This window comes from Magnolia sinica, chromosome 4, assembly GCF_029962835.1.
Source record: "Magnolia sinica isolate HGM2019 chromosome 4, MsV1, whole genome shotgun sequence".
Lineage (NCBI taxonomy): Eukaryota > Viridiplantae > Streptophyta > Magnoliopsida > Magnoliales > Magnoliaceae > Magnolia > Magnolia sinica.
This window is the reverse complement of record NC_080576.1, coordinates 1,979,017-2,006,052: the sequence shown is the minus strand read 5'-3', so window position 1 is coordinate 2,006,052 and position 27,036 is coordinate 1,979,017. Positions and strand designations below refer to the sequence as shown.

At 42.1% G+C, this 27,036-nt stretch overlaps 1 protein-coding gene across 1 annotated transcript; it reads left to right on the top strand.

Annotated features, from left to right (window-relative positions):
- Positions 1-26,796, top strand: LOC131242120 (uncharacterized). Its single transcript, XM_058240545.1, has 4 exons — positions 1-3,747; positions 4,901-5,172; positions 5,423-6,022; positions 24,147-26,796. Exons 1-4 carry the CDS (start codon positions 370-372, stop codon positions 26,680-26,682), a joined length of 6,786 nt encoding a protein of 2,261 aa, XP_058096528.1. The 5' UTR covers positions 1-369; the 3' UTR covers positions 26,683-26,796.
- The last annotated feature ends 240 nt before the right edge of the window (positions 26,797-27,036 follow it).

The window sequence follows — 27,036 nt, the reverse complement described above, 5'->3', positions numbered from 1 at the left end:
TCCGCGCGCCAGTGCAGAGCGGCGGAACCACGTATCATGTAAAACCCTAACACGCGCTCCTGTTTACGTTCTGAACTAGATTTCTGCTTGTACGCTTCCACAGCAAACACTTAATTGGAGGGAAAAGGGAAATCTCCTTGAATGGATTCCAGTCATGCACTTGAATAAAAAGAAAATCCCTCGCTAGAGATCTCAAAACATCCAGCAGCTTCTTCCTACCAGGTGAAAATTCAAACACAGATTTTCTGTTTTTTCTCATGTTCTTACAGCAAGCAGAAAAAAAATACTTCCCCATACCTTAGATTTCTCAACCAACACCAGCGAAATCCGATCGAAAGGCACGCATTCCCGGCTTCTGTCGAAGCAGCGATGTCGGCGAAATGGCGGGCTCTGCAGCACCGCCACCGTTATACATACAGCGCTGTCGTATTTCCCCAATCCTACGTTGATACCCTAAATCTCATGCCTTGTGGAATCTCTTCCCCGGATTTCTTTGCCGAATTGCGGGAGCTGATTTCTCTCAGCTCCACTTACTCTCAAGTCACAGCCGTGAAGGAAGTCGCATCGGGTTTCAGCAGCTTGCTTGGCAGCACTGACGTTGGGGAAGCCGTGTGGAACACGGCGGTTCGGTTGTATGTGGAGATTCTGTTCCTTGAGAACTCGCTCCCACTGCACCGGACTTTGATTTCAGCTCTCGTGAAGAACTGTGGTTTTCGAGCTGTGATCGGGAGCTGTTTCCAGTCGCTGTGTGATGAATATGGTGTTAAAGGGAGGAAAGGAAAAAAATTTTCGGTTTCTCGCGCGGCGCTGTCGTTGTTGAGCTACCCCAAGCTGGGCTTTTTGGTGGAGGCCATTGAGGAGTGCTCAGTTTCAGTAGCTCTGGATATAGCTTTTGGCGTGCGGGCAGTGGTTTTGGAGATTGATGGTGGGTCCCGACCTTCGCCTGCCTTTATGGAGCAATGCCAAGAGGCTCTATCTTGCTTGTATTACTTGCTTCAGAAATTCCCTTCAAAATTCATCCATTTGAAGGACTGTCGGGATTACTTGATTCCCAAAGATTCGGACATTTTGGGGATTGTTGTTGGAGACATTTTAAGTGTGTTGAAATCGTCGTCCTTCACAAGGGATTGTTTGGTGGCTGCGGGTGTAAGCTTTTGTGCAGCTCTTCAGGCATATTTGAGTAATCAAGAGCTTGCTGTTTTTATAGTTGAAGGTCTTTTTGGTCGACCGGGCTGCAGTTACAGCATATGCGGTGAAGGTGAATTTGAGGACTCGGGTTCAAAGATGCTGTTTAAAGGGGATTTTTATTCGGATATTGGGGATTTCTCAGATTTGAGCCGTCTTTGCTTTCTGAGAGGGATACTTACAGCTGTTCCCAGAGCAGTTCTCAACACTTGTTTTGTTGAATCAACCGCTGGTTCGGAAGGTTTTGATTTTCACATGTCACAGAGTAGTTCTATCTGGACCATACTATTCAATGGGATTTTGCCCGAGCTTTGTAACTTCTGCGAGAATCCAATTGATAGCCATTTCAATTTTCATGCACTGACTGTGACCCAGATCTGTTTGCAACAGATAAAAACCTCGCTATTGGCAAAGCTTACCAATCTTTCAGGGAATTATGATCCCTTTCCTGAAGAGATGGTGGGCCGCATATTGAGAATAATATGGAATAACTTGGAAGACCCACTGAATCAGACTGTCAAGCAAGTACATCTCATCTTCGATCTCCTCTTAGATATTCATTCCACTCTTCGGTCTATCGAGGGCAGCAACAAAACCAAGTCTTTCCTGCAGAAGACTGCTTCGGAGCTCCTGCGTTTAGGTGCACGTTGCAAGGGTAGATACGTTCCATTAGCTTCTCTTACCAAGCGGTTGGGTGCAAAGACTGTTTTAGATATGAGGCCGAACCTTTTGCTTGAGACGATGCATGCCTACATTGACGATGACATTTGCTGTTCTACCACATCGTTCTTGAAATGCTTCCTAGAGTGCTTGAGGGATGAATGTTGGAGCAGCAATGGTATTGAGAAAGGATATATAGTTTTCAGGGAGCTGTGCTTGGCTCCTATTTTACATGGGCTTGTTTCTGGGCTGCCGAAGCTCCGTTCCAACTTGAACACATATGCTCTCCCAGTCATGCTTGAGGTGGATGTGGACAGCATATTTCCCATGCTCGCATTTATCTCCGTTGGACAAAGTGGAGAAGAGAGTGAAATTAGTTACCCTGAGCTTGCTGGTGCTAACATGGATCTAACAGTTGACCAGCGTGTGGCTGCATTGGTTTCTTTGCTTAAAGTATCTCGTTTGCTTGCTTTGATTGAAGGGGACATTGATTGGTACCACGGCTCTTTGATGCTTCAAGAAGAGAACAATCTGCATGAGAAAAGTTCTGATGCTTTTGCCCTTGTCTGTGTTAAGGGGATAAATGTCAAAATCCTTGTGGAGTGGCTGGTGCTGGCATTGACCCATGTTGATGACACTCTCCGTATAGATGCTGCAGAGTCATTGTTTATAAATCCCAAGATGGCTAGCCTTCCTTCCCCTCTGGAACTCAGCTTGATGAAAGAGGCGGTGCCCTTGAACATGCGCTGTTGCTCGACGGCTTTTCAGATGAAGTGGACCAGCTTGTTTAGAAAATTCTTCTCTCGTGTTCGGACAGCATTGGAAAGACAGTTGAAACAAGGCTGTTGGAAGCCGCTTGCTCGTAATGGAAGCAATGAAGATGGTATTGATAACACCACCAAGAAACTGGCAGTGCAGAGATCGGAGGATCTTTTCTGTTTTATGAAGTGGTTGAGTTGCTTTCTTCTTTTCTCGTGCTATCCTTCTGCTCCATATGAGAGGAAAATCATGGCCATGGAACTCATCCTAATAATGATCAATGTCTGGCCTATAATACCTCTTCCTCTGGGAAATTCTTGTTCTGTTTCTCCTACCAGCTGTCTCTACCCTTATACTGAAGGCTTTACCTTACCAGATTCTACACTGTCACTTGTTTGTTCAATAATTGATAGTTGGGATAGACTGAGAGAAAGTTCTTTTCGCATTCTTTTGCATTTCCCTACCCCACTTCCTGGCATTGCAAGTGATGTTGCAGTAAAGGATGTGATTACCTGGGCCAAGCGGCTGGTATGCAGTCCTCGTGTTAGAGAGAGTGATGCTGGAGCGTTGACATTACGACTTATATTTAGGAAGTATGTCTTGGAGCTTGGGTGGGTTGTTGGTGCTTCTGTCAATGTTTTTTGTTCTCATCCTCAATCTTCACCAGCAAATGGAAAGTCTCAAATTGATAAATTTAGGGCCCCTGTAATAGAGTATATACTCTCTCTGGTCGATTGGTTGCGTGTTGTTGTCGAGGAGGGAGAAAGAGATCTTTCTGAAGCATGCAAGAACAGCTTTGTTCATGGAGTTTTGCTTACTCTCCGGTATACTTTTGAGGAATTAGATTGGGATTCTGATATAATTTTGTCTAGTAGTTCTGAGATGAGGCATGCATTAGAGAAGCTCCTTGAGCTGATTATGCGAATCACTTCATTGGCGCTCTGGGTGGTTTCGGCAGATGCATGGCATCTTCCTGAGGACATGGATGATATAGTTGATGATGCTTTCCTATCAGATGTACCGGTTGGGATGGATCCGTCTGATTCCTCATCTGAACTGCAGGTCAAAAATTCGAAACTTGAAGACAATGTTAGACCTACTGAACAAGTTGTTATGGTTGGCTGCTGGCTTGCTATGAAAGAGGTAAAAACTTATTTCTATTTTCTGGTTACTGAATTCTTTGTTTTCAGGCAGTTTTCAGCCCAAATTCAGCATGTTTCTACAGTTTTGGTGTATGGCTGTTTCCTTCACTGAAATTGGCAACTACACTGATACATTGATGACTGGCAGACATGTATCTCTCTAAAACACAGATGAACTTTGCATGTATGGGCAATTCAGATATCTTAGCGTGTTTTTCTGGGTTGAAATGTTACACTTACAGCTAGTGTTTGAATTATCTCCGATATTATCGAAATATCTCCAATATTATTTTTATCTCCAGCTCAGCGATACCGATAACACTTGTAGCGATACCGATAATGTTGGTAGTATCAGAAATTCCAGGTATTAGTAATGTATCGCTAAGTATTGCCAACGTATCAATATCACTAATGTAATCGCCAATATTTTCAACTATGTAAATTCTAGGTGTCGCTTGTATTGCTAATGCATCAATATCGCCAATGTATTGCCAATATTTTTGACAATGTAAATTCTAGGTAATGCTTGTCTCATAAGTGTATCGATGATATTTCAATAATATCGCCAACGTATTGATATCATCAAAATTTTGTTTATTAGAAAAAAAATATTTCAAATTTTTTTTTCCATGGGTACATGGTTTTATGTAGTGTTCAATTTGTCATTGATAATATCTTGATATTATCAATATCGCAACATGCGTGATATTGAGACCACAATCTTTCATTTCCTTTCCAATTATTGATGATTTCTTGGTGAAATATCATGTGTTGTTGATATTTTGCAATATCGATGGATGTTTGGATGGAAGGTTGGATGGTTAAATAGGCCAGATGGGATGGTTGGACTGATTTCTTACAACAACACATGCTTTTAAAGCCCCATTAAATGGAAACTTGTTATGTATGCATTCTTTTTGTATTATTGTTATTATTATTATTATTTTTTCTAAATATGCAAATATGTACATTTTAACATCTCCTGAAGTTTCGCTGAAAATTCCACCTTTTTCCCCATGTTTTCCCGCATTTCCGGTTATCAGCGATATTATCGGCAATATCGATATTGTTTCCGTATCCCTGGCCAACGAAACTTGTAGTGATACCGATACTTTGAACACTCACTTACAGCTGAATGATGTCTTTGTTTTCAGGTGAGCCTTCTTTTGGGAACCATCACTAGGAAAATTCCGTTGCCAAGTGGCAATTGTTCAGATTCATCCAAGCCTGGGGATCCCCTTTGTGAGGCCACTGATGAGTACCCGAAGGCAACAACCGATGTAATGCTTGATTTGAAACAACTTGAAACCATAGGGAACCACTTCTTGGAAGTCCTTCTGAAAATGAAGCATAATGGTGCCATTGATAAGACGAGGGCCGGCTTTACAGCTCTGTGCAATCGTCTCCTTTGTTCAAATGATCCAAGGTATGTCCCTTCAGGCCTTATTGGAAATTCATGTGTTTGACTTGCTATGCCTTCTGGCGTACCAGCTTGAAAATGTTTTATGGGGCTTAATCATGAAACAATATTTAGCTTTTGGTCATTTTCAACCACACGAACATCGTTGCTACTCCAGAAGCTTACTTGGGAGTAGACAGCTTTATGATTAGTGAGAAGGTTGAAGATATGATTCAATCATTTTCGTAGCACTTAGGTTTGTTTTGTCCTATTTCAGACTTTGCAAAATGACAGAGTCGTGGATGGAACAACTGATGGAAAGAACTGTGGCAATTGGGCAAACAGTGGATGATTTGTTGAGAAGAAGTGCTGGAATTCCTGCTACATTTATCGCTCTATTTCTTTCGGAGCCTGAAGGAATTCCCAAGAAACTGCTGCCACGGGCATTACGTTGGCTAATAGACGTTGCAAACATGTATTTGCCTATTCCAGCCAAAGTTGATAACCAGAATGGTGATTTGTCATGCAAGAATTCATCGACAAAGCTAAACCAAGAATCCATATGCGTTTTATCAAGAGAAATGGATGTGAATGGAAGGACTTCAAAGATCCGAGATGAAGGTGTGATTCCTACAGTACATGCATTCAATGCCCTTCGAGCCGCTTTTAATGACACGAACCTGGCAACGGATACATCGGGCTTCTGTGCTGAGGCATTGATTATTTCTATACGTTCATTCTCTTCTCCTTACTGGGAGGTGAGGAACAGTGCTTGCCTTGCATACACTGCTTTGGTTCGTCGTATGATTGGATTCCTTAATGTACAAAAACGTGAATCGGTACGGCGTGCACTGACTGGGCTCGAATTTTTCCATAGGTATGTTGTTGTTTATTTATTTACTGCCTGCTTTATTGCCAAATGAAGTTCGTTACTTGGCATCTACCCAAATAAGTGGTGTTACCGTATAGATGTGTTTTGGGCTTTTTAGGTTAACTTTGTCAGACAACTTGTACCTGAACTCTTTGTTGCATCAAAGCTACATAGACTACAACAGAGACTGTAGTTTCTTTAAATTACATTGTTAGGGCAAAGCCTTTGGGCCTGTTTGGTAGCCACTTAAAAAAGTATTCATCTCATTTTAGTTAACATAAATTATGTATTAGAGATCATACAAGTTGTCAATTGTTGGTATTATGTTTAGTCCCTACCAAAAAATTGATCTCTAATACATAATTATGAATAACTAAAATGAGATGAACTCATTTTTAAGTGGCTTTCAAACAAGTTCTAAATATTAGGGCAAAGCCTTAGTTTTTCTTTCTTTCTTTGTCCTAGAATAAAATGAACGCCACTGCTAAATTTCATCACCGGCAGCACCACCACTACCAACATCTAAAGCTTTATCCCATCTATTTGGGGTTGGCTATAGGGATGCTATTCCACCATTCCACTCTGTCAAGGACCATTTTCTCAGTCAAACCATAGGTCATCAAGTCTTTTCTTACTACCTCCCTCACGTCCTTTTGGGCCTTCCTCTTGCTCGTGTAAAGCCTTCCACTTGAACTAACTCACTCTGTTTAACCAATGCAGTTCTTGGCCTCTCTTGCACATGGCCAAACCATCTAAGTCTCCTTTCCCTCATCTTATTACCTATTGGTGCTACACCCAAGTTATCTCAAAAGCGTGCATTTCTAATTATATCCTTCCTCGTCTTGCTGTTCATTGGCGCAACCTGGTTGTCGAGTCAATGAGATCTCAACACCTGAATCGTAAGAAATTGACAAGGGTACACCCACAAGAATAATGAAGTAGAGAGGGAGAAATAATTTTATTGATATCAAACTTCTTCCCTTATAAAACTTAAGAAACCCACGCTTTGAAAATTTTGGAATGCTTACCTCCTCTCCTAACCCCCTCCCCCCAGACCCAAAATGAATCTTCAGTTAGAATCCTTCCAAATGTTTTTTTTTTTTTGAAAGATGAGAAGTATATTAACAGAAAAAGGCAAAGCCAAAAAACAAGAATAGACCAAACAACAGAAAAAAAAAGAAGAAGAAAAACCCAAACAAAAGAGCTCCCGGAGCTCTGGACCCATCCATATAAACAATCAAGGAACCGACTCCTTGATTCACTGGAATACGTTACAAAGGACCCCACTGATAGAACAAAAGTTCTCAAATAATGATTGTTTCTTTCTAAATAGATGGCCCAGAAAGCAACCACGATTGCAATCTTCCATCTCTTTTTGCCAAGTTTCCCACCACCCCCTACTTCCCAAGAACACAAATGGCCTTCTATGCGGTAAGGCACTATCCAAGCAATATCAACTTGCTGTAGTATGGCGCTCCAAATATGCTCAGAGAAGGAGCAGTGAAGCAGAAGGTGATCAACTGACTCCACATCATCCAAGCATAGAGGATAGGCATTGGGAAGGATGAAGTTTCTCTTCCGAAGGTTATCTAGGGCGAGGATTCGATTCCTGTTGGCCAGTCAAGCAAAGGCTACAACTTTCAAAGGGGTCCTGTAGGACCACTAGGGCTGTACATCGAGCCTAGTCAAGTCGAGGTGGGCCAAGCTTGGCTTGACTCGTCCGTGCTCTCCTCGAGGTCGAGCTTACCATTGGAGCTTGTCTTGACTCGTTCGTGCTCCCCTTGAGCTCGAGCTCTCCCTCAAGCTTACTATTTGAGCTCGTAGCCCCAACTCGACCCCTAAAATTTTCAATTTGCACATCATAGATTCGAAACTCCAAATATCAATTTTGGGATTTAGGGTTTTCCTATTTTTAAACAATTACATAAGTAAAAAATAATTATTAAAGATTAGATTTAAAGGTGCCTTGCTATTGAGAGAGAGAGAGAGAGAGAGAGAGAGAGAGAGAGAGAGAGAGAGAGGAGTTCGGGCGGGCGTGGCGGGTTGGGTTTGTAAAGGGAAAGGTAAAGAAAGGGACGGATAGGGTAGGGCCTTTAGTTTTTTTTTTAAGAGAGAGAGAGAGAGGAATCCTCACCTGTGCACCTTCTTACGTGCGCACCTTTGTACATGTGTCATGGGCACATAATCTGAACGGTCCACGTGATGTGGCACCCCTTGAAACCCTATGGGCCCAACTTTTAGCCCGATACAAAACTTTGGTGGCCATTGCAAAGAGAAATGCAAATCAAGGGAGGAAACTGTTTCCTTTTGTCATGGCCCACCAGAGTTTTGTATCGGGTTGAAAGTTGGGCCCATAGGGTTTCAAGGGGTGCTGCATCACGTGGACCGTTCATATTCTGTGCCCATGACACGTTTGCAAAGGTGCGCAGGTGAGCATTCCTCTCTCTCTCTCTCTCTCTCTCTCTCTATATATATATATATATATATATAAAAGCCAAGTCAAACCGAGCTAGATCAAGCGAGCTTTTCGAGCTAGCTTGGCTCGTGTATAGTTGTAGGGATCACACTAAGGCAGTGCAATTGGGAGAGGCTTGAACTTTCGGGGACGCGAGGATACTGTAGTAGGACTTCAAAGAGAAGGCGCTGGACTTGCCGTGGCTCCACATGATAGAATCCTCGGCTACAGTGTCTACCACGAAGCCCTACAGACGTGAAAGGTGGGCAATGAACTCCTCTAATTCATTCTCCCTTAGGTTTCTACAAAAAGTAGGGGACCACACTCCAACAGAGCCATGCATCGAATAACAATTTACCACTGAGATGTCCAAGGAAGAGCTAATCCTGGCCAAGGTTGGAAAGGATGATCTAAGGGGATGGGGACCACAGAAGGGGCGGAACCAGAATCTAATTCTTTTACCATTGCCCATTGAGAAGGAAAGGTTACAAAAAAACTGATCAACCACCTTATCAATCTCCTTCCAAAGGTTGGACGCTTTATGTAGGGGGGACTTTTTAGTCCTCCAACCACTTTAATCGACACCATACTTGGGCAGAATAACCGATTTCCACAGAGGAACCTCCCTGGAGTTAAAATGCTAAGCCCACTTACCTATTAATGCAGAATTGACCAAGTCTAGACATTTAATACTTGCACCTTCTTCCTAGATAGGCTTACAAACCTCTTCTGTAACACCCCGTGTTTTCAGGACCCGAGTATATGACTCGTTTCCCGAAAACCCGAGTGTTAACCTTAAAGGATGGTCAAATTTGAGTGTGTATATATATATATATATATATATATATATATATATATATATATATATATATATATATATATATATATATATTCCCTTCATTCTTTATTAGAGTAAGCAGATGAGCGTAGAGTGAACAAACCAACATAGGGGAAATTTCATTATCATTCGAATATACAAGCAGCCCATAATGACTTATACAAACCAATGTCTCAATATTAACGATTACAAGATTTGCATACATAAGAAATAACAAAAAGCATATAAATGTAAGCCGCACGACCACACAGCTCCTCTTAGAAATACAGTCGTGCCTGCACAGCTCCTCATCAAGCCTGAACATATACATCATCTGGGCCACCTGTTTTACCTGTACGGTTGTATATTTGATGGATGAGTGGCCAGCTCAGTGTGAATTCCCCTCAAGATTACACACCGCCGCATTAGGTAAGCATAGTTATAAAACAACAAAGCAATCAAAACAATACATGATGCAATCTTTTTAAATGCATGGATGCATGAATGCACATCGGCCTGGGGATGCACATCCAGCCGGACTTGGGCTCGTCACCCATGCAAATCATCGACCTGGGAAAATCATACAGTTGGATAGGGGTCGATAGTTGGTGGTCTGGGAGCTAGTGAAACGATACCTCGAAGATCCTAAGGGCATGTGCTACAGCATCCAGATTAGCCACCCGTCATCGCCAACATGCTATGGATGCATGATTAGCCAAACCGTTATTAGTCCAGTTACAATCAGCCAATTTAGGTAAGCTCAAGGTCACTACAGGGAGCTCAGAGCCCAGCGTAGGCCGACGGCTCGGGTATAGTGTCCCATTACCACCATCCCCGGCCCATGAGACTACCATCTTAGGATGTTTAATGGAAACTCATCGACTAGTGGCCAATCATATTATAATATATGGGGCTTACCATTGCATGGTTGCACTGTATAAAACATAGAACCCATATAGGGAAAACATCAAAACAAAACCATGTAGGGCGGGTATCAAAATATGTCGCATAGGACGACTATCAAAACTATACGATAAAGACCATCCTTAAAAACCATTGGACACAACAACCCTGGATGGTAGGCCCACATCAATGATCCATCTAGACCACCACTCAATAACCACTAGATCGAAGGTCCATTGTAACCACCATCAATCGAGTTACATCCTAAGTATGGGTGTACATTTATAGGTGGGGGTTTCCCACTAATGTACTAGTTTAAAGTCCATAAGCAATCCACAAATAATTCATGAACAAATATATAGGATGAACATCAAGCATGTAATATAGCAATTCAATTCCAACAGTTAACATATGTGATTATCGAATGGAGATATCAACTATAAATTTTTATAAAAAAAACTATAACTTAAGCTAATGAGAAGATGGAAAGCTCAAGGGGAAGAATCATCACCTTATTTGACGACTCGCCTTCCAATGTTATTAGGAAGAGCGCACGCCCTTTGGATTCTATCAGGAATTGTAAGTTGTATGGTTAGATCAAGTCCTACATACTATTTATGGTTGAGATTATAACCTGGGGTTTGGATTGTCTAGGGTTCACCCTTGAGTTTAGGCCTATGATAAATTTCTTTTAGGATTTGGATTGTAGTTGACATATGATAGATTACCATATTAATTTATTAATTGAAAAGTAATGGTTAACACTAGTGTTATAATTAATGTTAGCCAATTTATTAATCATTATAATGCTAGTAATGCTATGATCTACTATTAACGATTGTACCTAATAATGATAATTAAATGATTAATATGTAATAATGACAAATTTGTTTGTAAACACTACTATTAGCATGGATAATCTGCTGATGGTTAGTTGTGTTTAATGACCGTAATTATTATCGTAATACAAATGATAATAATAATATCTATCAAGTATTAGTAGTGGATTTAATTATGATAACAGATACTATAATTTAAAGCATTCATAATCATTTGTTGGGCCCACCAAGTTGTGGTTCACAAATCCAACCCATCCATTATGTGTGTCCCACTAGGTTAAGGGGTCAAACCAAGTTTCAGGTGCATCCAAATCTTAGATGGACCCCAGCAAGTGCTTTTATACGGTTTAACATGTTTTCACAAGATTGTAGGTGACGTGGGCCACCTGAGGGAATTCACACTGAGCTGGCCACTCATCCATCAAATATACAACCGTACAGGTAAAACAGGAGGCCCAGATGATGTATATGTTCAGGCTTGATGAGGAGCTGTGCAGGTGTCATGGATGCACGACTATATTTCTAAGAGGAGATGTGTGGTCATGCGGCTTACATCTATATGCTTTCTGTTATTTCTTATGTATGCAAATCTTGTAATCGTTAATGTTGAGACATTGGTTTGTATAAGTCATTATGGGCTGCTTGTATATTTGAATGATAATGAAATTTCCCCTATGTTGGTTTGTTCACTCTACGCTCATCTGCTTACTCTGATAAAGAATGAAGGGAAAAAATATATATATATATATATATATACTCGAATTTGACCATCTTTTAAGGTTAACACTCGGGTTTTCGGGAAACGAGTCATATATTCGGGTCCTGAAAACACGGGGTGTTACAAGTTGGTATCAGAGCATAGTTTGGACAAACTTGGCCTGGGGAAATGACCTTATACAAACTTTAAATGTCTCAAGTTAGGATGTTTGAAACTAGAAATTTGAACTTAGGTGAACTTCCCTTAGATTTAGAAGAATGATTGTGAATATAGAAACCCAAACTTAGGTCCCCTTAGAAATTATTAGAACAACTATTTGAACTTAGGTGAAATCTCCTAGGAGAAATTGAGGACGTGGAAACTTGATATTTTAAGCTCCATGTGGACTTGTCTGAATGATTGTAAGACTTAGAAATGAACATAGGTTCCCTTGAATTTTTCAGATTAGTTGATTGAAATTAGAAACTAAACATAGGTATCTTGGGAGAACAAATACACACTATAATATAAATAGGACCTGACGAGAACCTTCCCTGGACTCGACTCCTAAAGAATGTTCTTTAGGAACCTAGAAGTTCGTACCTCTCCAAAATTTTCCTTAGATAGAATGAACATTGTCACAACATTTAGTAAATGAAACAGACTTGGCATTGTAGGAAATTCCCTGCCCACCATATTGTACCTTAGGACAAACTTAAAACCCCATAAGCTCAAGAATCATACGTAGGAATGATAAATCGAACTCATAAATACATCTCTTCAACTAGAGATGGTATCTCTCAAAATTTTCCGTACTTAGAATTGACTAGAGGCAAAGTTATAAATTTTTTTGTTAGATTTTCAATCTTAGCGTAAGCATATTGGAACTAGAAATGAAATCCTAGAATAGATTTAGTAAAAACTTAGATTTCACGTAGAAGACCCCGATCCTGAAATTTTTTGCATTAAGCTTAGATGATCGGAGTGGCGCAGCGGAAGCGTAAAGGGCCACCTAGACTTGTCCTTTATGAGAATACAAGATTACAGGCCATTCAGGGGTCCAGAATAATCGGGATCACGAGTTGATGGAACCATATTTAAATGAAGTTTACATGGTTTGACCCAAATTCTAAGTCCAACAAATCTCAATGACTCCAATGCTCTGATCAAGTAAAGGATCGAGATTTAACAGGATTATAAATGGATACCAAAATCCTTTATCCTGCGCAGACAAATGATCAATGTATCAGGCTCAAACCTAATACGACCATCTATTTGTGTTAGCTTGAACATTGGAAATTTGAAATCTTTAAGGGGGGTACGTCGCAATGACTCTTGTTTTAGTAGTGAGTTATGAGCACTTATACAAATAACCTTAATGCAGAAAACAAGCGGATGCATACGGCCATCGTAAGATAGATTGTGCTGAATCTTGAGGACAAGATTCCCTTTAGGGGGGATAGATTGTAACACCCCGAACTTTTCAATACCGAGTATTAAAAGTCCTTGAGTGTTACCGTTAATTTAACCTACTAGCTAACCTAACCTTACATTCGTCCTCCAACATGAATTTGACTGATTAAGAATGATCTTCATCCATAAATCAAGTCATCTGACCGCTGATCATGTGGTCTGACATACATACATTCCCTTGACTAAATCGGTGAACAATTCTTTATCCATAATGATTTGAATGTAAGTTCTTTTCTAAGGATTGTTTAGAAATGGGCATAGAACCACATAGAACCATTAGATTTCACAAAAATCCTAGATCAACAATAATTACGAAAATGCCATTAACCTAGACTCCTGAATTCTAGATCACATAGTTCCCATGATCCGTTTCATGTAAAATTTTATAGCAGACCTAATTATCATAAATTAACTATACACGTCAAATTTCAGCCCTTCGATCATAGTAAATCAGCTACTTGACCTCTACATCCGTTTGTACACTTATCAGATCAAGATTCTGATTCGTCTATCTTATTCACACCATATGAATATGCTTAACCTACCATTAGAATCAGAATCTGAGAAACTTTCACGTGTAAGAAAGTCACTCGAATCCTACATTATATAAGCCCGACCCCTAATCACTCCAGAAACCTATTTTATGCCCACCCATTCACAAAACTGACCACACATCCACCCATATGCATGGTTAGGGTGTTAACCATAAAGCTTCCTTTTTTTTAACAAGTTACCTAACCATCCATCAGGTTTGGATCCGCCAAATGGGCCATCCGAATATCAGGATGAATCGGTCATTGTGAAGATCTTCGGGTTTAAGTCCCAACTACCTGGTAACTTGTCAATCGGAGGTGTATAAATGTTATTTTGAATTATGGAGTGTGTAGGCCACTAAAGGAGCATCTTGGACATCCTAGGGAGATCGGGGCCCAAATTGGACCAATGAAAAGAGCATGAAAAACAGGGGATACCCGCCAACTTTAAGGGCATTTGGACAATACAATCTGATATAACAGACATTGGAAGATGATTAGAAAATGGATGGCGAGTTCGTAAATAGTGAATGCTACTACATGCCACCATTGATGCTTGATCGGATAGTATGGCCCACCCGATCAACAGATCTGTCCCATTTTTGGACCCTAATCCTAATAGGGCATGTTAAACGCAATGAACAGAGCGGATCATACAACTACAAGTAGTAAAGTGGACTTCACACAAAATAACTCGATTCATTCAAATTTTCACAGCAAGCTACGTCTCTCGTGCATGGGTTTAACGATGAGTGTTGGTTGCTATTGGATACACCGTACGGCTTACTCGACTAACCAAATTGCCTCATATTTGACCCCGTGTCCTAACATAGCGATACAAAAGTGGTGAATGGCATGGATTCTCTCAAAGGTCATCACAGGTGGACTCCCATCTATTTTGAACAATCCTTTCTATATGTTGTAACGGACAACAGCGGACGTAAAATTGGAAGGGACGGAATTATCACCAGTGGTGTAGCTCATCCAAAACTCGGATCCACCCCATATTTTGGCCCCTAGCCTAGCACCACCTTACAAAACTGATGGAAGGAATGGATTTTCTAGAAACTAAAATAGTGGACCTCACCAATATGACCCCAACTCGAGTTATGGGCCCCACCTAGACATTAGATCGGCCTGATCATCGGCCCAAGATCCCTTGAAAGAGCTCCCTAGAAGGATGGACGAAGTAGACTTCTCACATGCATCACGATGGGCCCCACCTCACAGCCTGAATGCACAACAGAGATGTGCACTCACCGTGCACCGAGTAGGGGATGCTCGGTTAGAGCCTCTGACCCGTGTTCCTCAAAAAAAGAGAAACTTCTCTATTCCTTTCGGCGTTGGCAACGGACAGGCCATCGTCCGAGAACTTTGATCAGTGGCCCACCGTCCGGGCCTGTTAGGACAATCCAAGCCGTCCATCGTGATGGGATGTCGAAACTGACCGGGACAACGTTGTTTTTGTAAATTTAGGCACATGCGTATGCACACAACATCAGGTGCAAGGAGAGTGGGCAGTTCAGAGTTTCCTAAAATGGAAATTGTAGCCAATCATTTCGCTGCCGAACCAGCAACCCTCACAGCCGGCTTCCTTCAATGAACCCATCATAGCCATCCATTCCCCATGAGGTTTAGGGTTCCCTGACAAAGCAAAACCGGGGGCCGGTTTCGGTTTCTACCCGCGGTTTTGATTGACGATTTTAGGCAGACTAAATCCTGACCGATCAACGTTGCCTTGCCCTGCCTATAAATAAGCACCAATACTCTCTTGATTTCCACAGAGAGAGAGAGAGAGAGAGAGAGAGAGAGAGAGAGAGAGAGAGAAAACAAAGAGAGGGAGAGCAATGAGATTATGAAGCCAAGCTCGGCCAGGTAAACAGCCCAAAAACTTTAGCCCTTTCTTTACTGTTTCTTTGTATTCATTTTCTTCTTCATTTTCATGAAGTTATGAGGCTTGTTATAAGCCACGTTGGGGCCAAAAATCCGACCATAGAAGCTTGAAAACAGGCTCTGTTTTGAGGATAAACATGGCCTGAATGTAGGCTCTGTTTGAAGCCAAGCATGGTTTGAGTGTGGGCTTTGTTTGAGGCCAAACAATGGCCTGTGAATGGAGTTGGAACTCAGTAAAAAAAAAAAAAAAAAAAAAAAACAGCCTATAAACGGGCCCTGTTTGAGCTGACAAATAGGTGAGAGTTCAGCTCGAAAACAGAAATAGGGAACTGAAAAACGACCTACAACGTGAGCCACAAGATGGTCCGAAGGTTTGGTTTTCTTCAGGCCTGAGATCAGATCGTTTTTGGCCAAGAGCGGCCTCTAACTAGGCCACGAGTCCGGCCCCTTGCTGGCGTGAGTAGCACCAAAACCAGGCCAGGAGAATGCCTTTCTACTGTTGCAGGGGATGGGCGGAAGATCAGTCTGTGGGCCCTGCACAGTTCGTGGGCCCCACCAAACGCAGGTGGGCTGTGCAAACGGTGGGTACCCACCATGAAGTATGTGTTGTTCCGGCCGTCCACTGTCTGGGCGGTGGGCCAACATGCCACGTAGCTGCAGCAATTGCTGCTGAACGGACCTCAGCAACTCGGTGGGTCCCACCTCTGATGTATGTGTTTCATCTATGACATCCGTCCATACAGACAATGGAGCCCACTTGATACGCAAAGTATATTGGCTAGTGTAACCCACGCACCAGCTATATAGCTGATGTATTTGACGTCAGCAAGTTGTGGTCCCACCACGAGGTATGTTTTTCATCCAAGCCGCTCGTTCATTTGGTGAGCTCATCCTTAGGCTCGAGACAAATCCACACTGTCCATTTGATGGGTCCCCTTTATATATGAGGTGCCCCAAAAAACCAGCCATACACAGAGCTCAGGTGGCCCACTTCACCTACAATCTTGTGAAAACATGTTAAAGCATATAAAAGCACTTGCTGGGGTCCATCTAAGATTTGGATGCACCTGAAACTTGGTTTGACCCCTTAACCTAGTGGGACACACATAATGGATGGGTTGGATTTGTCTCGAGCCTACGGATGAGCTCACCAAACGGACGGGCGGCTTGGATGAAAAACATACCTCGTGGTGGGACCACAACTTGCTGACGTCAAATACATCAGCTATATAGCTGGTGCGTGGGTTACACTAGCCAATATACTTTGTGTATCAGGTGGGCTCCACTGTCTGTATGGACGGATGTCATAGATGAAACACATACATTAGAGGTGGGACCCACCGAGTTGCTGAGGTCCGTTCAGTAGCAACTGCTGCAGCTACGTGGCATGTTGGCCCACCGCCCAGACAGTGGATGGCCGGAACACATACTTCATGGTGGGTACCCACCGTTTGCACAACCCACCTGCGTTTGGTGGGGCCCACGAACTGTGTAGGGCCCACGAACTGATCTTCCGCCCATTCCCTGCAACAACAGAAAGGCATTCTCCTGGCCTGGTTTTGGTGCTACTCACGCCAGCAGGGGGTCGGACTCGTGGCCTAGTTAGAGGCCGCTCTTGGCCAAAAACGGTCTGATCTCAGGCCTGAAGAAAACCAAACCTTCGGACCATCTTGTGGCTCACGTTGTAGGTCGTTTTTCAGTTCCCTGTTTCTGTTTTCGAGCTGAACCCTCAGCTATTTGTCAGCTCAAACAGGGCCTGTTTATAGGCTGGTTTTTTTTTTTTTTTTTAACTGAGTTCCAGCTCCATTCACAGGCCATTGTTTGGCCTCAAACAGAGCCCACACTCAAACCATTCTTGGCTTCAAACAGAGCCTGCATTTAGGCCATGTTTATCCTCAAAACCGAGCCTGTTTTCAAGCTTCTCTATGGTCGGATTTTTGGCCCCAACGTGGCTTATAACAGGCCTCATAACTTCATGAAAATGAAGAAGAAAATGAATACAAAGAAACAGTAAAGAAAGGGCTGAAGTTTTTGGGCTGTTTACCCGGCCGAGCTTGGCTCCATACTCTCATTGCTCTCCCTCTCTTTGTTCTCTCTCTCCTTCCTCTCGGTTCTCTCTCTCTCTCTCTCTCTCTCTCTCTCTCTCCTCTCTATGCGGAAATCAAGAGAGTAATTTATAGGCAGGGCAAAGCAACGTTGATCGGTCAGGATTTAGTCTGCCTGAAATCGTCACTCAAAACCGCGGGTAGAAACCGAAACCGGCCCTCGGTTTTGCTTTGTCAGGGAACACTAAACCTTATGGGGAATGGATGGCTATGATGGGTTCATTGAAGGAAGCTGGCTGTGAGGGTTGTTGGTTCGGCAACGAAATGATTGGCTACAGTTTCCATTTTAGGAAACTCTGAACTGCCCACACTCTCCTTGCACCTGATGTTGTGTGCATACGCATGTGCCTGAATTTACAAAAACAACGTTGTCCCGGTCAGTCTCAGCATCCCATCATGATGAACGGCTTGGATTGTCCTAACAGGGCCAGACGGTGATCAAAGTTCTCGGACAATGGCCTGTCCGCTGCCAGCGCCGAAAGGAAGAGAGAAGTTTCTCTTTTTTTGAGGAACACGGGTTAGATGCTCTGACCGAGCGTCCCCTACTCGGTGCACGGCGAGTGCACATCTCTGTTGTGCATTTAGGCTATGAGGTGGGGCCCATCGTGATATATGTGAGAAGTTTACTCTGTCCATCCTTCTAGGGAGCTCTTTTAAGGGATCTTGGGCCGATGATCAGGCCGATCTAATGTCTCGAGTTGGGGTCATATTGGTGAGGTCCACTATTTTAGTTTCTAGAAAATCCATTCCTTCCATCAATTTTGTAAGGTGATGCTAGTCTAGGGGCCAAAATATGGGGTGGATCCGAGTTTTGGATGAGCTACACCACTGGTGATAATTCCGTCCCTTCCAATTTTATGTCCGCTGTTGTCTGTTACAACATGCAGAAAGGATTGTTCAAAATAGATGGGAGTCCACCTGTGATGACCTTTGAGAGAATCCATGTCATTCACTACTTTTGTATCGCTATGTTAGGACACGGGGTCAAATATGAGGCAATTTGGTTAGTCGAGTAAGCCGTACGGTGTGTCCAATAGCAACCAACACTCATCGTTAAACCCATGCACGAGAGACGTAGCTTGCTGTGAAAATTTGAATGAATCGAGTTATTTTGTGTGAAGTCTACTTTACTACTTGTAGTTGTATGATCCGCTCTGTTCATTGCTTTTAATATGCCCTGTTAGGATTAAGGTCCAAAAATGGGGCAGATCTGTTGATCGGGTGGGCCATACTATCTGATCAAGCATCAATGGTGGCATGTAGTGGCATTCACTATTTACGAACTCGCCATCCATTTTCTAATCATCTTCCAATGCCTATTATATCAGAGTGTATTATCCAAATGCCCTGAAAGTTGGCGGGTATCCCCCGTTTTTCATGCTCTTTTCATCGGTCCAATTTGGGCCCCGATCTCTTTAGGATGTCCAAGATGCTTCTTTAGTGGCCTACACACTCCGTAATTCAAAATAACATTTATACACCTCCGATTGACAAGTTACTAGGTAGTTGGGACTTAAACCCGAAGATCTTCACAATGACCGATTTATCCTGATATTCGGATGGCCCATTTGGCGGATTCAAACCTGATGGATGGTTAGGTGACTTGTTAAAAATAAGGAAGCTTTATGGTTAACACTCTAACCATACATATGGGTGGATTTATGGTCAGTTTTGTGAATGGGTGGACATAAAATAGGTTTCTGGAGTGATTAGGGGTAGGGCTTATATAACGTTTGATTCGAGTGACTTTCTTACACGTGAAAGTTTCTCAGATTCTGATTCTAATGGTGGGTTAAGCATATTCATATGGTGTGAATAAGATAGACGGATCAGAATCTTGATTTGATAAGTGTACGAACGGGTGTAGAGGTCAAGTAGCTGATTTACTATGATCTAAGGGCTGAAATTTGACGTGTATGGTTAATTTATGATAATTAGGCCTGCTATAAATTTTACATGAAACGGATCATGGGAACTATGTGATCTAGAATTCAGGGGTCTAGGTTAATGGCATTTTCGTAATTATTGTTGATCTAGGATTTTTGTGAAATCTAATGGTTCTATGTGGTTCTATGCCCATTTCTAAACAATCCTTGTAAAAGAACTTACATTCAAATCATTATGGATAAAGAGTTGTTCACCGATTTAGTCAAGGGAAGGTATGTATATCAGACCGCATGATCAGCGGTCAGATGACTTGATTTATGGATGAAGATCATTCTTAATCAGTCAGATTCACGTTGGAGGACGGATGTAAGGTTAGGTTAGCTAGTAGGTTAAATTTACGGTAACACTTGAGGACTTTCAATACTCGGTATTGAAAAGTTCGGGGTGTTACATCTTCCCACCTCAATAGGGGAAACTTCCTAGATTGAGATCATCCCTGCTAAAGGAAATTCCTTTGGAGTCTATCAATCTTAAACAAAATTGACTTGGAGATTGTTTTTCTACAGTGAACGTTCTCCCCGTCCTTTCCAGGACCTTATCTTAAAGATGCAGGGTAGGCTTACCTATACAAAGCGGAAGACCCAGGTATGAGGATGGGAGGGAACCCGCACGACACCCTTGAAAGCAGAGGCTAAAACATCCACCACCTCGTCCTGGGATAAATGAATTCCGAAAAATTAAGACCTTGATTGTAAATAAAACATAATTAATTTCAAATCAATCCAATCTACCTAAGATGGTAAAATGGTAATAATGGTAAAAGCAAATCTAGGAAATAATCTTCAATCAAAATTTCAATTAGCCCTTATATCTTCAATCACATCTTTCCCTATCTTCAATTACATATTTAAATTAGCCCCCATATTTTTGCTAATAATAAATTGCAAATCTTGATATTTAGGCTCTAAATCTATAAATAAACAATCCAAAATCAACACATGTTGGGCCCCACGGTGGGTCGTGTCCTAGGTCGGCCTCCGTCAATTCTCCTCAGCTTTGAAAGAACTTGTGAGTTGGAAACCAGTCTCATATTTTGGACTTGTACCACCTCTACAACAAATCTTCTTCTATTTTTGTAGAAGCTGGTGGTGGAACCATAAGCGTTGGTGCGGCATAACTTTTGTTGGAGTCCACTGTAAATGATGTCCTTTTCGTTTGTGCTTTTGTGGGTGCTAATTTGTTTGTTGTAACTTTAAAGTTCTTTGTGGATCCTGAAACATTTGTCCCATTTTTTGTGCCGCAATTATCTTTTGTAAAGACGCTTCAATTTGAGTGTCGAGACTTATGTGCATGTCTATCAATGTGACTACTACCATTGTTGGATCTATCAATTGATCCATTGGTAAACTCAAGTGTAGGCCCATCATTAATGTATTGATCACTTCAAATGTTTTGACTCCGTGAATCTTTTTGTCGTTTTCGAAATTCATACTTCAATTCCGGGTTCTTTGTTATGTTCCAATAACCAAAGGATTCAATCATTGGTGTCCTTATTACTCGGGGCTGCCCGCTGTTGGTTTGGACCTTGGTGGTGATCTTTCCCTACGTGTTCGCATGCTCCAATTTTGGTATTTGGGAATCACGTCGGAGTTCCCCCACTTGATTAGCGAGATTGCCTGACGTATGTGTGAGTTGATCTATCTGCTCCGTGAGTGTGTTGATCAATTGGATTACTTGTACAAACTCGTCGTGTCACCCTCTGGCCCCTTGAAAACCATTATGAGATGATGTAGAGTCAGCAGTTCTCCAACGATCACCCACTTTGATACCAAAATACCGCAGCTTGGTTATCGAGTCAATAAGATCTCGACACCGAAATAACAAAGAAATGGATAAGAGTACACCCACAAGAATAATGGAGTAGAGAGGGAGAAATAATTTTATTATCAAACTTCTTCTCTTAAAAAACTCAGAAAATTTTGGAATGCCTACTCGAGGACGCTCCACCATATATCGGACTAGAAAGAGCAATGTAACAGGAGATGATCCATCGATTCTTCTGCTTTGAGACACAAAGGGTACCCATTCGGAATCTGCATACCACGCTTCCTGAGATTCTCGATGGTCAGAATTCTTTTTCTTCCCGTGAGCCAGCCAAAAGCAGCCAGCCACCTTCAGCGGAACCCCGTAGAACCAAATAAAGCTGATGTGACAAGGGGAGAATAAAGAGGATGCAGACAAGGACTTGTGGAGGGACTTCTTAGAGAACTGACCCGAAGGCAACAACGACCAACAAATGGAGTCTTTTGGCTTAAACGGGAGAGGAAGGGGGGCACCCTGCAATAAAGATAAAAAGTGTAGTAAATTCCTGAAATTCAAAATCTGAGAGTTTTCTCCGTGGGTAGAGGAAACCAAGACCCTCCACTCCCAAAAGGGTTGAAGCAATCTATAACAAGGGCATTAGGATCAACAAAGATAACGAAAAGGGTGGGAAAAGATTCATCAAGAGAACGACTGCCGATCCAGATGTCTAACCAGAATCTAATATTTCCTCCTCTACCCAAGGAGAAGGAGATTCTGTCAAACATAGGCGAGGCGGACTTGGCGATTCATTTCCATAGGAAAGAGGCACGATAGAGGGAGGAATATTTGGTCCACCAATCAGTAGTGGATACACCATGTTTCGCTGCAACGATCTGACACCAAAGACAATCTTCCTCACGCCCAAATCTCCAAACCCATTTACCCAAAAAAGCCTCATTAAACAGAAGATCTTTAATGTTGGCCCCTCTGTTCTTTTTTTTTTTTTTTCCAGATGCCCCTCCGTTCTTGTAAGAACAACAAACCTCTTTCCACTTCAACAGAGGAAATTTTCCTCTGCTAGAGCCACCTTGCCAAAGAAAATTCCTTCTAAGCTTATCTATCTTCGAAATCACAGATTTCAGGCATCTGAATAACGAGAGGAAATAGACCGGAAGGTTAGAAAGGGAAGCCTTGATAAGATTTAGTCTCCCACCCAACGATAGGAGATTAAGCTTCCAAGCTGAGGGTTTCCATTCCATTCTTTCTATGATTTTATCCCACAAAGCTAAGGGAGGCTTACCTATACAAAGGGGCAGGCCCGAGTACAGTGTAGGAAGCATGCATACCTTCCACCCGAAAGATTCAACTAGAGAATTCAAACCTCAGATTCCAGGTTGATACCAAAGAATTCAGTCTTGGAAAGATTGATTTTCATACCTAAAACCACTTGAAACCAAGAAATCGTTATGCTTAGGAGAGCCACCTGATTTTTGTCAGCTTTACAGAACATGAAAATATCATCTGCAAACTGCAAATGAGAGATCAGGATGTTGAAATTTGGAATCGATTCTCCCCTGAAGAGACCTAACTGCTGTCCTATCGAAAGCATGCCACTGAGAGCATTTGTAACCAAAACAAAAAAGAAAAGGCGATAGAGGGTCTCCCTGACGAAGGCCCTTGGAGGACCAGAAATACCCAAACGATGATCCATTAATGAGAGTACAGAACTTTGGCAACATAATGCAAGATTTAATCCAAGCTCTCCATATGTAACCGAATCCCATTCGATCAAGCATTTGGTCCAAGAAGGTCCAGTCCACGTGATCGTAAGCCTTTTCCAAGTCCAATTTGCAAATCTTGATATTTAGGCTCCAAATCTATAAATGAACAGTCTAAAATCAGCACATGTTGAGCCCTGTGGTGGGTCATGGGCTTGCATCACTACACTCATCATGTAGTTGTTCTTTACCTTCTCAACATTCTATCCCACAAAGCATGGCTGTTCTTTGGCTATTAGCTATCCTATAAAATTTCCCCTTCAGTTTGATTGGCACGCGGTGATTGCATAAAACTCTAGAGGGCTCTCATGAATTATCGACCCGAGGTATAAAAATGGTCATTTTGGGATACTTCTTGGTCAACAATCTTAACTAATTCCTCTAGTTGGTCCATTTCGTTTGGTTTAAGATCCACTGCAAGAGGTGAGCCGCAGATTGGATTGGTCAAATTTTAACTTTTTTTGAAATGTAAACTGGATAGGTTGACTGTCCCCTTTCTGCCAAATAATACTAACCATTCTGAAAATGTTCTTGAATGCAAACCATTGACTATCCTCTGATCTTAACTGTCCATAGATTGAATGGCTGGTTGTTCATAGCAAGCCATACTTCAGCCAAGGCTCAACTGTTGTGGGACCTTGAACAGTTCTACTCATCCTCACAAACGACCCAACTGGGAGACCACAAATTCATTTCAGTAGTCTTTGGACTACTAGACCTGGTTTATTTTTCCTATAAATCATACTTATTGGAAATATTATTTAGAAGACTATATCTGTCTCTCAGTACTACCACATCTGCATGGATCTCGTGAAATTGTCTCTGGTTGCTGTGCCTAACACCTCTTGCCTGTGTATCAGTTGGGTAGATAGCAACAGTTTAACATGGAAATCATGGTTTTGAACTTTGAATTCGATGCTCTTCTAACCATAGTTTCTTGCTCGAAGGTATCCAGCGTTGCATCCTTTCCTGTCCAGCGAACTGAAGATTGCAACTGAATCTCTTGGGGATGGATGCTCACATCATTCAGAATCTAACATGGCGAAAGTTGTGCATCCAAGCCTATGCCCTGTGCTAATTCTTTTATCCAGACTCAAGCCTTCCACAATCAGTAGTGAAACAGCAGATGCTTTGGATCCCTTTGTATTCATGCCCTTCATTACCAGATGTGCAACTCAAAGTAATCTCCGGGTTCGTGTTCTTGCATCGAGAGCTCTAACGGGTTTGGTATCTAATGAGAAACTGCAGACTGTTCTACACTTTATTGCTTGCCGGTTGCCTCATGGAAGGAATCAGATGGCAAGTCAGGAAGCCAGTAGCTCTATTTCTTTTAGCTCGGCTGAAATGAGCAATGGTGTTGACAACGAAATGCCTCGCTTGGCTTCTTTCAACTCCATTCATGGAATATTATTGCAGTTATGTGTGCTTCTCGATATCAACTGCAGGAACTTGGCTGATGTCTCCAAGAAAGAATGGATTATTGGGGAATTGACCAAGGTACTAATGAAATGTTCATGGATTGGCAGCCCCAAATCATGCCCTTGTCCCACCCTCAATTGCTCGTATTTACAGGTATTGGATCACATGCTCAGTATCACAAGAACATGTGAGAGTGGCAGACATGTTACGACCGTCCGATGCCTGCTGCAGGAGTTATCATCTCAATGCTTGGACATAGACGTTTCTTGTCAGGCAGTATTCTACGATCCAACGAAGGTGGAACTTCGCAGGCAGGCAGCTGCTTCCTATTTCAATTGCATGTTCAGTGGATCTCCAGAAACAGCTGGAGAAGGTTTACTGTTGCAGGCTCATATCCGACCTGCTTTAAATTTGTCAAGCATGCCTGAATCCGAGTGTTCTGTTGTTGGACTTCAGGAAAGATTGGTGTTCTGCCTTTCTGATGCTTCATATGAAATTCGACTTGCCACATTGAAATGGTTGCTTCGGTTCCTTAAATCAACTGAATGCGATGGAAATGACCACCAATCTGGAAATGATGCTGACATTATTCACATGTGGGCTAAGACCACTCTGCAACCTACACTGATGCAGCTCTTAGCTATTGAGGAGAACCCTAAATGTTCTTATTACATTCTTAGGATCCTCTTCTCTTGGAACTTGCTACAGTATCAGAAACCAAGCAATCTTCAAGGCAAAGACGTGATCTACATTGGCAGTATGGACTGTAATTCCGTGTTTCGCTTTTGGGGTAAGCTAATTTCCTTGAACAAGGTTGCAACGCATATAAAGGCCCGCGAAACTCTCCTCTGCTGCATGGGGATATGTGTAAAATGGTTTGCTAATTTATATACGAGTTTGGTACTTCTTGATCGTCCAAATGTGAGAGGTGACACAGCTGTTGATTCTAGTGGGCTCGGTGGATTGGAAAGGTGGGCCGACATCTACGAATGCATTGATTTGTTCATTGGCCTAATCAAGCAAAACAGTGCATCCTCTGAGCCTGTGAACATGCGAAAGGCAGCTGCAGAATCCATTGTAGCATCTGGTCTGCTGGAAGAAGCTGTCTTGATCAGGTCTCTTGTATCTAATAGCCAAATCTCATCTGAAGGACTCAGTATCTTTGAAGATGATAAGAAGATATCCCATTTTGAGCCATCAAAAGCAGTCAATTTGTATGCTCGCCAAATACTAGATTTTTGGTTCACATGTATTAAGCTGTTAGAGGATGAGGATGTTGGGCTCAGACAAAGACTTGCTATGGATGTTCAAAGGTGTTTTGGTTCCAAAGGATCTGCAAGAAGCCACGGTGCTGATATCGTTCCGACCCAAGTGGAGAAAGTGATAGAATCCAGCTTCGAATTCCTGTCTTCAATCTTTGGTCACTGGCTTGACTACTTTGATTATCTTTCAAGATGGGTTTTCAATACTGCGAGTTACATGATAGCTAGAGGGGATCTGGTTCGACGGGTATTTGACAAGGAGATCGACAATCACCATGAAGAAAGACTGTTGATTTGTCAAATCTGTTGTTTTCACATGGAGAAGATTTCACTTTCCAAGTCGTGGACTGATGGATCATCCGAAAAGAGTCTCAACAAACCGGACATTCTAATCTTTGTACAGAAATGGAGAATGAGATTTCTTAACCAGTTGATACTATTCGCCAATGACTATATCGAAACCGAGGGCGGGGTTGGTTGGATTGGTGGAATAGGTAACCATAAAGATGCATTTTTATCGCTGTATGCGAGTTTGCTGGGCCTTTATGCCCTCCGGTGCCCTATCCCCGGCGATTGTGAGTCCCCAATTAAAACCGAGATTCATAAGCCTCTATTATCTGGTCTTGTGGAGCTTGGAAGAATTATTAGACCATTTCTTAGGAACCCTTTAATTTATAACCTGTATTGGTCAGTGATTCAATCATATGAGAAAATGTTAGGTGCTGCCTTTAATCCTTCAGACACAAAATCCGAAGGAGATTGCGCTGCCTGGGAAGGTTTTAATCCTTATTTTTTGAGGTAAGTTTACTTTTCTCCAAAAGGTGGTTTTTCTTCTTATGGTACGAAGTTGTTGTTGTGCTGTGTTGAATCTTCTTGACATAGGTCATTCTAGAGGAATTGTATGGTACATTACCCACATCTTTGCCTCGCATACATTGGTTTCACTTCTGAACAATTGGGACCAAAGTTGGGTTATCCAGATTCCCGACTGGATGGACCGTGTGTGTGTGTGTGTGTCTATATATATATATATATATATAAAATGTACACGCGCAGAGAGAGAGAGAGAGAGAGAGAGAGAGGAATGCTCACCTGCACGCCTTCTTACTTGAGCACCTGTGCACACCTTTGCACACATGTCATGGGCACATAATCT

Excerpts from the sequence above, each read along its gene's own strand:
- LOC131242120 (XM_058240545.1), top strand. The coding sequence starts at position 370 with ATGTCGGCGAAATGGCGGGCTCTGCAGCACCGCCACCGTTATACATAC. Across the intron at positions 3,748-4,900 it reads GCTGGCTTGCTATGAAAGAG|GTGAGCCTTCTTTTGGGAAC; the intron begins GTAAAAACTTAT and ends CTTTGTTTTCAG. Across the intron at positions 6,023-24,146 it reads GGGCTCGAATTTTTCCATAG|GTATCCAGCGTTGCATCCTT; the intron begins GTATGTTGTTGT and ends TCTTGCTCGAAG.